Here is a 13,715-nt window from a genome sequence, read left to right as displayed (position 1 = left end):
CTATGATCTCTTTGATTGGAAGGAAGGAAGGAAGCAAAGAGGAACTTACGTCAGCAAACTCCGGGCAACGTGTCCGCTCGTGCCCCCGGAGCCCTTGGCAACGGCTCGGCCGAACCCGGAAGAGCCCGCGATCAGGCGAGCTCTATGGCTCGCATGGAGCGTCAATCAGGGCGGGGCCTAGGTGCCTAGCATTGTAGGCTGCGCGAAGCAAAATCCTGGAGGCGGGTTAGGTGGGCGTGCAAAGGCGACGCCTCTTTCCTGCCTGTAGTATTCCTCCAAGATGAGAGTGAGAGTCTGGGAAAGGGAAAAGGGAGGAGAGGGGCTAAAAAGTGTTAATCAACACCCTTAATTAACTGCAAATGAGGGCTAATGGCTTTAAAACCCTGGTTGCATGCGGTGGGGTGTTAGATATACAGTATCGGGTCTGTTACTAAATTAGGGTTGAATCGCATCTTTATTTTGTGGGGGAGAGGGAGGAAATTTGCTGGAACTTTAAAAAATCGCAGGTGGGATTGCAGGAAATTACTTTTTCTGTGCATTTTAATCCATGGGTTTTCTGTTAGTATGTGTGCATTTCAGAGCCTGTATAATTTTATAATCTGCTTATTGCTTTTAAGGTCCTCTTTTTATTTGGGGGTGTGTGTGGTTTTATGGTTTTCACGCTAAACGATTAGGTCCATTTTTCTCAGGGTCTAATCCTTCCTCTGCTCAACCCCCTCCCCCCTGCTAATATTCTTAAGAGGGTCTCTTCTCCAGTCTTCAGAGAGTGGCTGGAAGTGGGGAGGCAGAAAAAGGTCCCCCTTTCCTTCCACTCTGCAGTTTTAATCTGAAATCTTAGGCGCAGAACTGTGCCCAGAGCTCAGAAACGGCTCGCGCAAAAATTAATACTTATAATAGTAATAATAATTTTCATTGTAACAAAAAAAGGGCACCTAGACTGTTGTGGCGACTGTAACCTACATTTAAGGCGATTAGCTTATGCACCTGAGTTTCTAACACTGCCTCACCTGCCCCAATACTGAATTAAGACTCACAAAAGGGTGATTGCTTATCATTTTGTTGAGGACAGTGAGACGTAAGCAGCTCCGTCTAACAGCCTGGGAATGTGAAGCTCTGAACCAGAGCCCGGAAGGGGCCTCATCCTTGACGCAGCCTTTGGGTCAGAGCCAAGGGAGGCGAGACGCCCACAGAGGTCTTTACCCAACTTACCGGGCGAAAAGGCACCCCCGAGGTACGGCCGCCTGTCTTGGTGGTGGGGCTGGAAATGTGTGGGCCATCTCTGCTAAATATCAGGTGGGGGGGGGTTTCTACTCAAGCTTGGGGGAGCCATGGGCAAAACTCTTGCTTCCGTTAACCGGCAGGGGGCAACCTCGGTTGGGTAAGCTTAGAACAAATTGCTGTGTCCTAGCTTGACCCGCCTCGCAGGGTTGTTGGGGTGAGGAAATGAGGGCAGGAGATGCTTGCGGCAGCTAGACTGGTGACTGGGAGTGGCCGCTGAGACCACATAACACCGGTCTTGAAAGACCTGCATTGGCTCCCAGTACGTTTCCGAACACAATTCAAAGTGTTAACAACTACCAGACTTTTAGAGGACATCTGAAGGCAGCCCTGTTTAGGGAAGCTTTTAACCTTTAAGAAATTAGTGTATTCAAATATTTCTGTTGGAAGCTGCCCAGAGTGGCTGGGGAAACCCAGCTAGATCGGCGGGGTATAAATAATAAATTATTATTATTATTATTATTATTATTCATTACGGCCAAGGGGCAGCCCTGGGAGCAGCCTTCCCCTACTCGGTGTTCTCCAGGATGTGTTAAAACAGGCACCCCCAAATTTCAGCCCTCCAGATGTTTTGGACTACAATTCCCATCTTCCCCAACCACTGGTCCTGTTAGCTAGGGATCATGGGAGTTGTAGGCCAAAACATCTGGAGGGTCGCAGTTTGGGGATGCCTGCATTAAAACTACAGTGGTACCTTGGTTCTCAAACACCTTGGTACTCAAACACTGCAAACCCGGAAGTAATTGTTCCGGTTTCCAAACATTTTTCGGAAGCCGAACATGCTCCGTTTTGAGTGTTACGCTTCCAATTTGAGTGCCACGCTTCCATTTTGAGTGTTACACTGAGGTCTTTTAAATCTCCTGGCCAGCACCTTTTTAATGTTCTGCCCTCTGGTAGGAGATATAGAAGCATGATAAGGAGCACCAACAGGTTAAAGAACAGTTTCTACCCATGGGCCCAATTCCGCCCCCCCCATATTTAGTCTGCCCCCCCCCAAGGTCTGAGAGACAGTGGAGCGGCCCCCTGCTGAAAAAGTTTGCAGACCCCTGTGTTAGATAGTAAAATCCACGTTAAATTGCTGTTTTAGGGGTTGTTTTTAAAAGTCTGGAATGGATTAATCCATTTTGCATTACTTTCTATGGGAAAGTGTGCCTTGGTCTTGGAACGCTTTGGTTTTGGAACGGACTTCCGGAACGGATTAAGTTTGAGAACCAAGGTACCACTGTACACCTTTATCAGCTCCATCTGGTACGCAGGCTGAGACCCTACCTGCCCGCGGACTGTCTCACCAGAGTAGTGCATGCTCTGGTTATCTCCCGCTTGGACTACTGTAATGCGCTCTACGTGGGGCTACCTTTGAAGGTGACCCGGAAACTGCAATTAATCCAGAATGCGGCAGCTAGACTGGTGACTGGGAGTGGCCGCCGAGACCACATAACACCGGTCCTGAAAGACCTTCATTGGCTCCCAGTACGTTTCCGAGCACAATTGAAAGTGTTGGTGCTGACCTTTAAAGCCCTAAACGGCATCAGTCCAGTTTACCTGAAGGAGCGTCTTCACCCCCATCGCTCTGCCCGGACACTGAGGTCCAGCACCGAGGGCCTTCTGGCGGTTCCCTCTCTACGAGAAGCCAAGTTACAGGGAACCAGGCAGATGGCCTTCTCGGTAGTGGCGCCTGCCCTGTGGAACGCCCTCCCATCAGATGTCAAAGAGGAAAACAGCTACCAGATTTTTAGAAGACATCTGAAGGCAGCACTGTTTACGGAGGCTTTTAATGTTTGATGGATTACTGTATTTTAATGTTTTGTTGGAAGCCGCCCAGAGTGGCTGGGGGAACCCGGCCAGATGGGCGGAGTATAAATAAATTATTATTATTATTATTATTATTATTATTATTATTATTATTATTATTATTATTGGGCATTGTCATTTAGAATGGCCCTACTGGCCAGGACCGGAACATCTGGAGGGTACCCAGATGTTGGGGAAGGGTGCTTGCTGGAAGACTTGAAGGAGATGCTGTGATTTCTTTCCTTTCCAGGGGGCTCCCAAACCAGCATCACCGACTACTTCAGAAGCAAACCCCGGCTGCCTGGATGTGGAGCTGTCATGGCAAAAGACGACAAGAGCAAACAGGAGGCAGACTTCCTGGAATCCTTTTCCGCTGGCGATGACTCCTTCGACCTGGAGGACTCCTGCTCTGTTGTCGGGGACGGTGGGGACCCAGCCCCGATGGCTTCCAGGAAACGGCCACATTTCTCCAAGAGCCCCAACAACCTTGGGGCGGGCAGTGACCAGTGGGGCCAGGATAAAAAACCGTCACCGGGGCATCGACCTGAGCAGCCCTGGGCTGACGGAAGCCTGAAGGCGGATGACAAGGACTTGGAGATTGATCCCCTGCCAGATGCGTGTTTTGGGCTCTTGGGGACCCCGTGTTGGGAGGTCCCCCGGGGAAACATAGAGCAGCTGCCTGAAGAGGTTCTCCGCGAGATCTTTGCCCTCGTGCCCGCGGCTGATCTCTTCCAGAGCCTCACCTTGGTGTCTCGTCGCTGGCATCGGATCATCTCTGACCCGCAGGTGAGCACTGCTTCCTCATCGGTAGTGTTAGAAATTAGCCAGGTGTGTTTTGCGACGGGCACAGGCCCAATGGCGGCCATGGGGAGATCTCTGGGTGCCAGGTTGGCGACCGACCTCTCCGTCCGACTGGCCCCTCCAGCTTTCTTAAGCAGGTAAGCAGAAAAGCTTATTTATTGCATTTTCTGTGCATCACACCTTTTTCCTCCCATGGGGAGAAGTTCGCCTGGCACCTTCATTATACTGTATACCTTTAGGCGCCAGGCAAAAACGTTCCTTTTTAACCAGGCCTTTGGTTGATTTGACATCCTATGCCCTTATAAAATATGGGTTGGTTTTTTTGGTGGGAGCGGGAAGAGTTGTTGTTTTTATTTTGATTATATATTTTGTGGTTTTATATTTTGATTTTTGTTCTGTGAATGGTATAGGGCAGTATATAAATTTGATAAATAATACAATACATGCTTCACCCCTCCCTCCTCAGTTAATCCCCACAACGACTCTGTGAGACAGGTTATCAGGGGGCCGGTCCAAAGTCCCTCAGACCTTGTGGGGGGCCGGACTATATTTGGGGAAAAATTGAAGAAATTCCTATGCCCCACAAATAACCCAGAGATGCATTTGAAATAAAAGGACACATTCCACTCATGTAAAAACACGCCTATTCCCGGACTGTCCGCGGGCCAGATTTAGAAGGCGATTGGGCCGGATCCAGCCCCCGGGCCTTAGTTTGCCTACTCATGGGTTAAGAAATCTTCCCAGCTGAGTGGGGATTTGAACCCTGATCTCCCAGGTCCCAGTAGGACACACTAACTACGACACCCCACTGGCATCCTAGAGTACTTCTGCTATGGGGCAGCTCTATAAATTAAGTAGGGAAGCAAAATATCATTTAGAATAGTTCCACCTAAACATGAGGAAGAACTTCCTGACAGTAAGAGCTGTTCGGCAGTGGAATTTGCTACCAAGGAGTGTGGTGGAGTCTCCTTCTTTGGAGGTCTTTAAGCAGAGGCTTGACAGGCATATGTCAAGAATGCTCTGATGGTGTTTCCTGCTTGGCAGGGGGTTGGACTGGATAGCCCTTGTGGTCTCTTCCAACTCTACGATTCTACGATTCTATGTGAAATATTTTCCCTGCGTTTGTTTTATTCTGGATTGTTTTATAGGATGTTTTAATGTAAAGCGCTTTGAGATATTTCCCCCCCTTTAAAATCTAAAGTGGTACAGAAACGAAATGAAGAAGAAATTTCACTGAGGAGAAAAGGGTACCTAGACCGTATGTTGTGACGACCGCAACCTAGGTTTAAGGTGGCGTTTGACAATTAGCTTTTATATATATATATATATATATATATATATATATATATATATATATGAGTTCCTAATACTGCTTGTTTCGCTCCTCCAGGAGGGAAGAATGAGTCTTGCACAAGAGATGCATTTTGCATCCCTGAAGCTGGAAAATGCATAAATCAAACTTCGTTTGGTTTCAGAAAGGAGCTGATGCATTGCTTTGGTTTTTGCAGTTCGTTCCTTGGAAAAAACTGTACCACAAGTATCTGAAGTCCGAGGCCGAAGCCGAGCTGATTGTCAAGGCCATTCTGCAACGATACGACATGACCCCAAAGCAGAGCCACTTTCCACTGGGGTTTTTACAGTGAGTGATGCTTCCAGGGTGGATGTGCTTTAAATAAAATCGATTTAAAGCACAATTTAAATCACTAGTCAGTAAGACTTGAATTAAATCATTTTTTTTATTTTTACAGAAAGCTGGAATAATCTTAATATTTACAACCAGAGGAAGGTTTCATTTTTGGAATAATGAATTTTCGGAGTAGTTTTTACAATTCTGTCAGAAATTACTGATTTGGTTATATTATTAGAAATACATAGACAGATAATTATGAAATTATTGTGAGGTTAAATAAGTTAACTGTTTATATTTGGGCAACTTTTTTGCTGTATTTTATTGGAAGGAGAAAAATAATCATTTCCTTAATAACAGTTTATTCCCAAAAGAAACGCTTCTGGGTTCCCCCCCCCCAAGGTTATTTTAAACATCCTTTTCATTTCATTATACAGTGGTACCTTGGTTCTCAAACTTAAAGAGTTCCGGAAGTCCGTTCCCAAACCAAGGCACACTTTCCCATATAAAGTAATGCAAAATGGATTAATCCGTTCCAGACTTTTAAAGACAACTCCTAAAACAGCAATTTAACATGAATTTTACTATCTAATGAGACCACTGATCCATAAAATGAAAGCAATAATCAATGTACTGTACTATAAAATAAGTCTTCTACCTACATGATAAAAATTAAAATTATTTTTTCTTACCTGCCCTGATGATAGTCATTGTTTGGATAGGGGGCTTTTATCCATTTCCACAGTCACACAGTCAATCAACCAGTAGCTGAACTGAGTTCTACACGGTCACAAAAACTAATTAACCGAAAACGCTCAAAAACAAAAACACAAATAAATAGCAAAAACAAAAGCGCCAAACTTAATCTGTTCTGGAAGTCCATTCGACTTCCGAAATGTTCAAAAACAAAGGTGCAGCTTCTGATTGGTGCAGCTGCCCTGGAAACAATAGCCGACAACGCCATTGGATGTTCTGCTTCCGAAAAACAGTTCGGAAACTGGAACACTTTCTTCCGGGTTTTCGGCGTTTGGGAACTAAGGTGTATGAGAACCAAGGTACCACTGTATGTCATTTCCTGCGAAGACAGTCCTGACCAATGCAATTCTAGGCTGCATCAATAGGAGTATAGCATCTAGATCTAGGGAAGTAATAGTACCACTGTATTCTGCTCTGGTCAGACCTCACCTGGAGTACTGTGTCCAGTTCTGGGCACCACAGTTCAAGAAGGATACTGACAAGCTGGAACGTGTCCAGAAGAGGGCAACCAAAATGGTCAAAGGCCTGGAAACGATGCCTTATGAGGAATGGCTTAGGGAGCTGGGTATGTTTAGCCTGGAGAAAAGAAGAGAAGGTTAAGGGGTGATATGATAGCCATGTTCAAATATATGAAAGGATGTCATATGGAGGAGGGAGAAAGATTGTTTTCTGCTGCTCCAGAGAAGCGGACACGGAGCAATGGATTCAAACTTCAAGAAAGAAGATTCCACCTAAACATTAGGAAGAACTTCCTGACAGTAAGAGCTGTTCGGCAGTGGAATTTGCTACCAAGGAGTGTGGTGGAGTCTCCTTTGGAGGTCTTTAAGCAGAGGCTTGGCAGGCATATGTCAAGAATGCTTTGATGGTGTTTCCTGCTCCGCAGGGGGTTGGACTGGATGGCCCTTGTGGTCTCTTCCAACTCTATGATTCTATGACCTGGTATATGAGGGGTCCACTGACACCATTCATTTATTTTTTGCTTTGTTTCCACACAGATGTGTTGCTTCTGCGAAGAGCCGTCACAGCTGGGACCCCAGAGCGATCCGCCAATGCTTGACAAACCACTCTCTGTTTCCCAAGGCAGAAATCTGCCTTGCCAGCTGGCTGCCTGAGCTGTCGAGCCCCAAAGCGGGAGTAAGCATGGCATGCCCGTTCTCTCCGCACTCTGCATATTCTCCTGCAATAAGGCTGCAACCCCACTGGACCTGACAGTATGTGGCCGTTGAGCCCGGTGGCGCTTACGTCCAAGTAAACGTGCATTGCATTGTACCGTAGGAGAGTTGACCGTTCCCTGGTGCCTCAGCTCTCTGCCCTCCTTCCCATTTGCATGTGTGTGTATTGAATTTGTGGCTGTCACTAAGGGGGCTTTGAGGTCGTTGGGACCCCAGTTAAAAGGGTGACGTGTGAAGCACTGAGCATGCAAGGTGACAGGAAGGTCAAAATCAGTGGTTCACGAATCGGGGTTCCCTAGGGGGCGCTAAGGGGGGTTAGGGTTAGAGTGTAAACGATTATCGCGTTGGAAGGTGGGTGTTGCTATATTAGGTACATCAGTATTTTCCCGTGTATATTTTTTTAAAACCCAAAATTAAGAAATTAAGTTGTTTAGCTTTTTGGGGTGGGGGAGGTCACTCCCGCCAATCGCTCACCCGCCTGCCCGCCACGGCCAATTGCTTGCCGCAGCTGCCAATCACCTGCCCACCTCGCCACAGCTGCCAATTGCCTGCCCAATTGCCGCAGCTGCGGCCAACCGCCAGCAGGCCTTGCCGCAGTTACCAATCACCCGCCCAGTCACCTCTGCCAATCTCCTGCTTGCTGCTGCCATTAATCGCACGCCCCCCCTCTGCATTAACTAAGACGACACCCAATTTTTGCCTTTTTTTTTTTAGCAAAAAGCACCGTCTTATACATGGTAAAATATGGTACTTCAGCTACAGGCAACGACCATTTTGTGTTAATTGTGGTCTTGGTGGCCTCTCACAGTCACCAGTCTAGCTGCCACATTCTGGATTAGTTGTAGTTAGTTGTAGTTTCCAGGTCACCTTCAAAGGTAGCCCCACGTCGAGCTCATTGCAGTAATGCAGGTGGGAGATAACTAGAGCATGCACCACTCTGGCTAGACAGTCTGCAGGCAGGTAGTTAATATCCAGTTCCCCATTAAATCTGAACCTGGGAACTACTGTTATCAGGTTCAGAAACTACTCGGGATCTTCTGCAGAGGATGGATGTAATCAAGAGTTTGAAGTGCTTTGAGGGTTAGTAGGTTCTAGGTTCTGAACCTACTAACCCTAGTTCCCTGGCTTGGCTGTAACTGGAAACTCTGGTTCATTGAAACTCCTACCAGTAGGGATAACTGTGGTGCGCTGACAAGGGTGGAGGGAAAGGGCCACGCTGCGAAGACCCAATAGTCTTATTGAGCTGGGGTCTTCTAAGCGCCAGATCAGTGTTTCTGTAACACAACCTTCTCCAATCTCCTGCCCCCCCCCAGACATTTCAGACTACGAATCCCATCATCCACGCTGACTGGGACTGATGGGAACTGTGATCTAAAACAGGCATCCCCAAACTGCGGCCCTCCAGATGTTTTGGCCTACAACTCCCATGATCCCTACCTAACAGGACCAGTGGTCAGGGATGATGGGAATTGTAGTCCAAAACATCTGAAGGGCCAAAGGTTGGGGATGCCTGATCTAAAACATCTGGTAGGTGCCCTGGTTGTTTCAGGCTGTTCAAGTGCTCAAAACGCATTGCGTTAATGAGCTACTGTATTTCCCCCTGTATAACATGCCCCCATGTATAAGACGACCCACAATTTTGAACATAATTTTAAAATAAATAAAAAAACCTGGTCTTATATACTGAAAAGGACAGTAAGTTCTGTTGTCCTTTGACAGATGGTTCTCTGGTTCCATGTTGGAACTAGGCCTGGTAAATTGCAATTCTAAAGCCTGATAATAATAATTAATTAACAACAACAACAACAACAACAACAACAACAACAAATTATTTGTACCCTGCCCATCTAACCGGGTTGCCCCAGCCACTCTAGGCGGCTTCCAACATATCTAAAAACATAATAAAACATTAAACTTACCTTTGTGATGACCCTAATTCTCATTATTTTTTAAATATCCTTTCCAGCCTCCGTACATTTGGGCCATATTTGCTACCATCGTGCTGATATCTGGAGGTGTCTCTGACATCCAGGAGCTGGTTTCTTGCGTTAGGAGACCCAGCTCCAGCCTCTCTCTAGCGGACGTCATGGAAGTTCTGTACTGCATGGCCACTGTGCTCTTTGCCATGCGGGATAAAAATATTAAGATCAGCAACAGGTATGTCTGCCAAGGGCCAGGGGCTTAAAAGGGGGGGGGGAGAGACAGTCAAGGGTCACAGCGGCGGCAAAACCAAGTTGCATCCTTGGAACGCAGACAGACGCTTGCCTTGACTCCTTCTGTGCCATCTTTTATTTTTTTTATTTTTTAAATTGATTTTTTATTAAATTTACAATAATGAAAAAAGAACAACAATACAAAAATAGAACATAGATAAAGAAAGTAAAACAGAAAAAAAGACGAAGAAAAGCACAAAAATCTATATACCTGATCTTACTCTTATCACATTAAATATAGGGACCTCCTCGGGTTCCCACCTACTACGCTTCCTTGCCAATTAAAAATTTAGCAATTTCCAATACATTTTTAATAACATTTTCTGAAATTATTATGTTGTTGTTGTTTAGTCGTTTAGTCGTGTCCGACTCTTCGTGACCCCATGGACCATAGCACGCCAGGCACTCCTGTCTTGCACTGCCTCCCGCAGTTTGGTCAGACTCATGTTGGTGGCTTCGAGAACACTGTCCAACCATCTCGTCCTCTGTCGTCCCCTTCTCCTAGTGCCCTCAATCTTTCCCAACACCAGGGTCTTTTCCAGGGAGTCTTCTCTTCTCATGAGGTGGCCAAAGTATTGGAGCCTCAGCTTCACGATCCGTCCTTCCAGGGAGCACTCAGGGCTGATTTCCTTAAGAATGGATAGGTTTGATCTTCTTGCAGTCCATGGGACTCTCAAGAGTCTCCTCCAGCACCATAATTCAAAAGCATCCATTCTTCGGCGATCAGCCTTCTTTATGGTCCAGCTCTCACTTCCATACATCACTACTGGGAAAACCATAGCTTTAACTATACGGACCTTTGTCGGCAAGGTGATGTCTCTGCTTTTTAAGATGTTGCCTAGGTTTGTCATTGCTTTTCTCCCAAGAAGCAGGCGTCTTTTAATTTCGTGACTGCTGTCACCATCTGCAGTGATCAAGGAGCCCAAGAAGGTGAAATCTCTCACTGCCTCCATTTCTTCCCCTTCTATTTGCCAGGAGGTGATGGGACCAGTGGCCATGATCTTGGTTTTTTTGATGTTGAGCTCCAGACCATATTTTGCGCTCTCCTCTTTCACCCTCATTAAAAGGTTCTTTAATTCCTCCTCGCTTTCTGCCATCAAGGTTGTGTCATCTGCATATCTGAGGTTGTTGATATTTCTTCCGGCAATCTTAATTCCGGCTTGGGATTCATCTAGTCCAGCCTTTCGCATGATGAATTCTGCATATAAGTTAAATAAGCAGGGAGACAATATACAACCTTGTCGTACTCCTTTCCCAATTTTGAACCACTCAGTTGTTCCATATCCAGTTCCAATTATTATACTTTTATCTAATTTACTTCTTAATTCCACAGCTTCTTTATATCCTAAATCAAATCTTAATATATAACTTTAGCATATTTTTTAAAATACAATTTAAAATCTTTCCACTCTTCTTCTGTCGCTTCTTCTCCCTGGTTTCGGATTCTTCCGGTCATCTCAGCCAATTCCATATACTCAATCATCTTCATCTGCCAATCATCGACTGTTGGTATTTCGTGAGACTTCCAATTCTTGACTAGTAAAACTCTTGCCGCCATCGTGGCATACATTAAAAAAAGTCACATTTTTCTTAGGAATCTCTTTGCTAACAATGCCCAATAGAAAGGATTCTGGTTTCTTAATAAATGTGTTTTTCAACACTTTCTTCAATTCATTATAAATCTTTTCCCAGAAATCTCTTACTAATGTGCACGTCCACCACATATGATAAAAGGAACCTTCCTCTTTCTTACATTTCCAACATTTATTATCCTGATTATGATATATCTTAGCTAATTTTACTGGTGTAAGATACCATCTATACATAATTTTCATTGCCTTCTTTTAAACGCCAACTGAAAACTTTTCCGTTCTGCCAGGCCTGTGCAGAGGCAGTTAAGGATATATCCTTTCGCAGTCGTTAATTTGACACCTGTTTTTAACTCTTTGAAATGGTTTTATTGTATGGTTTTGTGTGTTCTGTGCAGTAAACCCCTTTGATTTTGATTTTTTTTTTAAAATGAAGCAGTGGTATGCTATATATATAGTGTTACCTAGGTTTGTTTTTTCTAGCCTCGCTCATGCTGCTAGGGACCTCTTTCGATTCATACGCTCCTGCTCTCTGCGTCCTTGTAGGTTTCACTACAGCATTTTCTACTGCCTCTATCTCATGGAGAATTCTAACAACGGCACGGCATTCATCGAGCCGGAATGGGGCAGCTCCGGGTACGAAAGAGGCCCTCGGTGCAGGTACTTTCTGTCTTTACGTCGAAAGCTGAAATGAACTGCGGCCTTTGCCAGCTTGCCTTGCAAGCCCTCCTGAATCTTCCAACGTTTCAGGTTTATTGGATGAGATCTAGTGCGATGAAAGAGGGAGGAAAGCTTTCCTCTATCAGCTTTCCCCCTCGCGGGGAGAATTGGGGAATGGGCTCATTTGAGTGCCGTGTTATAGCGTTTCATTAACCCATGTTGGTTTTGGTTGTTTTCTTCAGCAGCCCTGATATACGACTCACTTGTGAACAGCTGAAGATCTTAAATCACGCAATTGCACCAAGGGAGGTTATGAAAATCATCGCTTTTGCAGGTAAGGTGGCTTAAGTCGACACAGAATCTACTTCTTCTTTGGCGATCACTCGTAGCCGAATAAGATTGTCTTCCATAAACACATTCTTAACAGTGAGTCCGTAAGTGACTGTGGAGGCCAATTCTGGATCCACACATCCTCCCACAGTGGGGACATAGGTTTCTGGGTGGGAGTCAATCACGGTGAGGGTTTGCCAAGCGTTCCTTCCTCTTAGCACGTTTCTCCCTTGAGTTCTGGGTTCGAGTGTCTTCAAAGCCCATGACACCTTTGGTAAAGGCTGTTCTCCAATTGGAGCGCTCAGTGTTTCCCAATTGTTGGTGTTTATACTACTTTGTGGCCTTAAGCGCACAGGCCTTTTAATGGCCGCTTGATGGCGCATCGCGCCTTTTGAACTCTCCCTACCCTCTGGTGATGGTTGTGGCATTTTCTGCTGGCAATTCCTTGGTTTATTCAGGCAACACTTAAACTTACTTAGTATATGTAGACCAGATTTATATAACATTATCATCATCATCATCATTTTATTATTATGCCGCCCTTCATCACATGATCTCAGGGCATTTCACAGAATAAAAATAGAAGATGAAAGCATAATTCAGACGAAAACCGAAAACCGAAAACCAACACACACACCCCTTCCCACAGACACATTTAAAAAGCTGTAGAATATTAATAAGCCAAAGGCCTGGCTGAAGAGTAATGCTTATACTGTATATGTTATAGAATTTACATTTATTCTGTATTTTATAACGTATAGAACATGTTGAGTCCCTGTCAGGGAAAAAGCCAGGGTATGAATAAATATGTAATGAAAAGGATGATAATAATATATCTGAATGGGCAGAGTATAGCCAGTTATTGCTTCAGTATGTAATCAGATCATAGCTCTTTATCTAAATGAGTCTTGGGGAGACACCTGTGGCCTTTACATCTCTTGCTGGTTCCCGTCAACCCCAGTGCACATGGCCAGCGGTCAGCCGTCCAGCGGCTTTGGGAGGGTCTCAGCTGCTCCAGTCACGATCTACGCTACAGTTTTGGAACTATGGAAATAATAATAATAATGATAACAGAGAACCAGACAGAGGGCCTTCTCGGTTGTGGCACCCGCCCTGTGGAACGCCCTCCCAGCAGATGTCAAGGCAATAAGTAACTATTCTACTTTCAGAAGGCAACTGAAGGCGGCCCTGTTTAGGGAAGTTTTTAATGTTTGATGCTGTACTGTTTTTAATATTCGGTTGGAAGCCGCCCAGAGTGGCTGGGGAAACGCAGCCAGATGGGCGGGGTATAAATAATATTTATTTATTTATTTATTTATTTATACATACATACCCCGCCCATCTGGCTGGGTTTCCCCAGCCACTCTGGGCAGCTTCCAACAGAGAAATAAAAAAACAATAATTATTAAACATTAAAAGCCACAGGGCTGCCTTCAGATGTCTTCTAAAAGTCTGGTAGTTGTTTTTCTCTTTGACATCTGATGGGAGGGCGTTCCAC

General features: G+C 45.3%; 1 protein-coding gene across 3 annotated transcripts in view; it reads left to right on the top strand.

Moving 5' to 3' along the window:
• Positions 1 to 167: 167 nt before the first annotated feature.
• The window catches only part of FBH1 (F-box DNA helicase 1), a 38,978-nt gene continuing 25,430 nt past the window's right edge, over positions 168 to 13,715 (top strand). The window contains exons 1-8 of one of the 3 annotated variants that reach the window (XM_035127585.3): positions 168 to 286; positions 1,070 to 1,231; positions 3,320 to 3,855; positions 5,379 to 5,509; positions 7,249 to 7,387; positions 9,392 to 9,582; positions 11,774 to 11,887; positions 12,133 to 12,221. In XM_035127585.3, coding sequence (XP_034983476.3) covers position 286; positions 1,070 to 1,231; positions 3,320 to 3,855; positions 5,379 to 5,509; positions 7,249 to 7,387; positions 9,392 to 9,582; positions 11,774 to 11,887; positions 12,133 to 12,221 — 1,363 coding nt within the window. In that variant the 5' untranslated portion in view covers positions 168 to 285. Of the gene's footprint in view, positions 287 to 1,069; positions 1,232 to 3,319; positions 3,856 to 5,378; positions 5,510 to 7,248; positions 7,465 to 9,391; positions 9,583 to 11,773; positions 11,888 to 12,129; positions 12,222 to 13,715 lie in introns of those variants that run through there. The other 2 variants (XM_035127584.3, XM_060279236.2) reach the window with 2 other exon arrangements.

This window comes from Zootoca vivipara, chromosome 9, assembly GCF_965207765.1.
Source record: "Zootoca vivipara chromosome 9, rZooViv2.hap1.1, whole genome shotgun sequence".
Taxonomy (NCBI): Eukaryota; Metazoa; Chordata; class Lepidosauria; order Squamata; family Lacertidae; genus Zootoca; species Zootoca vivipara.
Note: the sequence above shows the minus strand (reverse complement) of the source record. Positions and strands in the feature narration are given on the sequence as shown.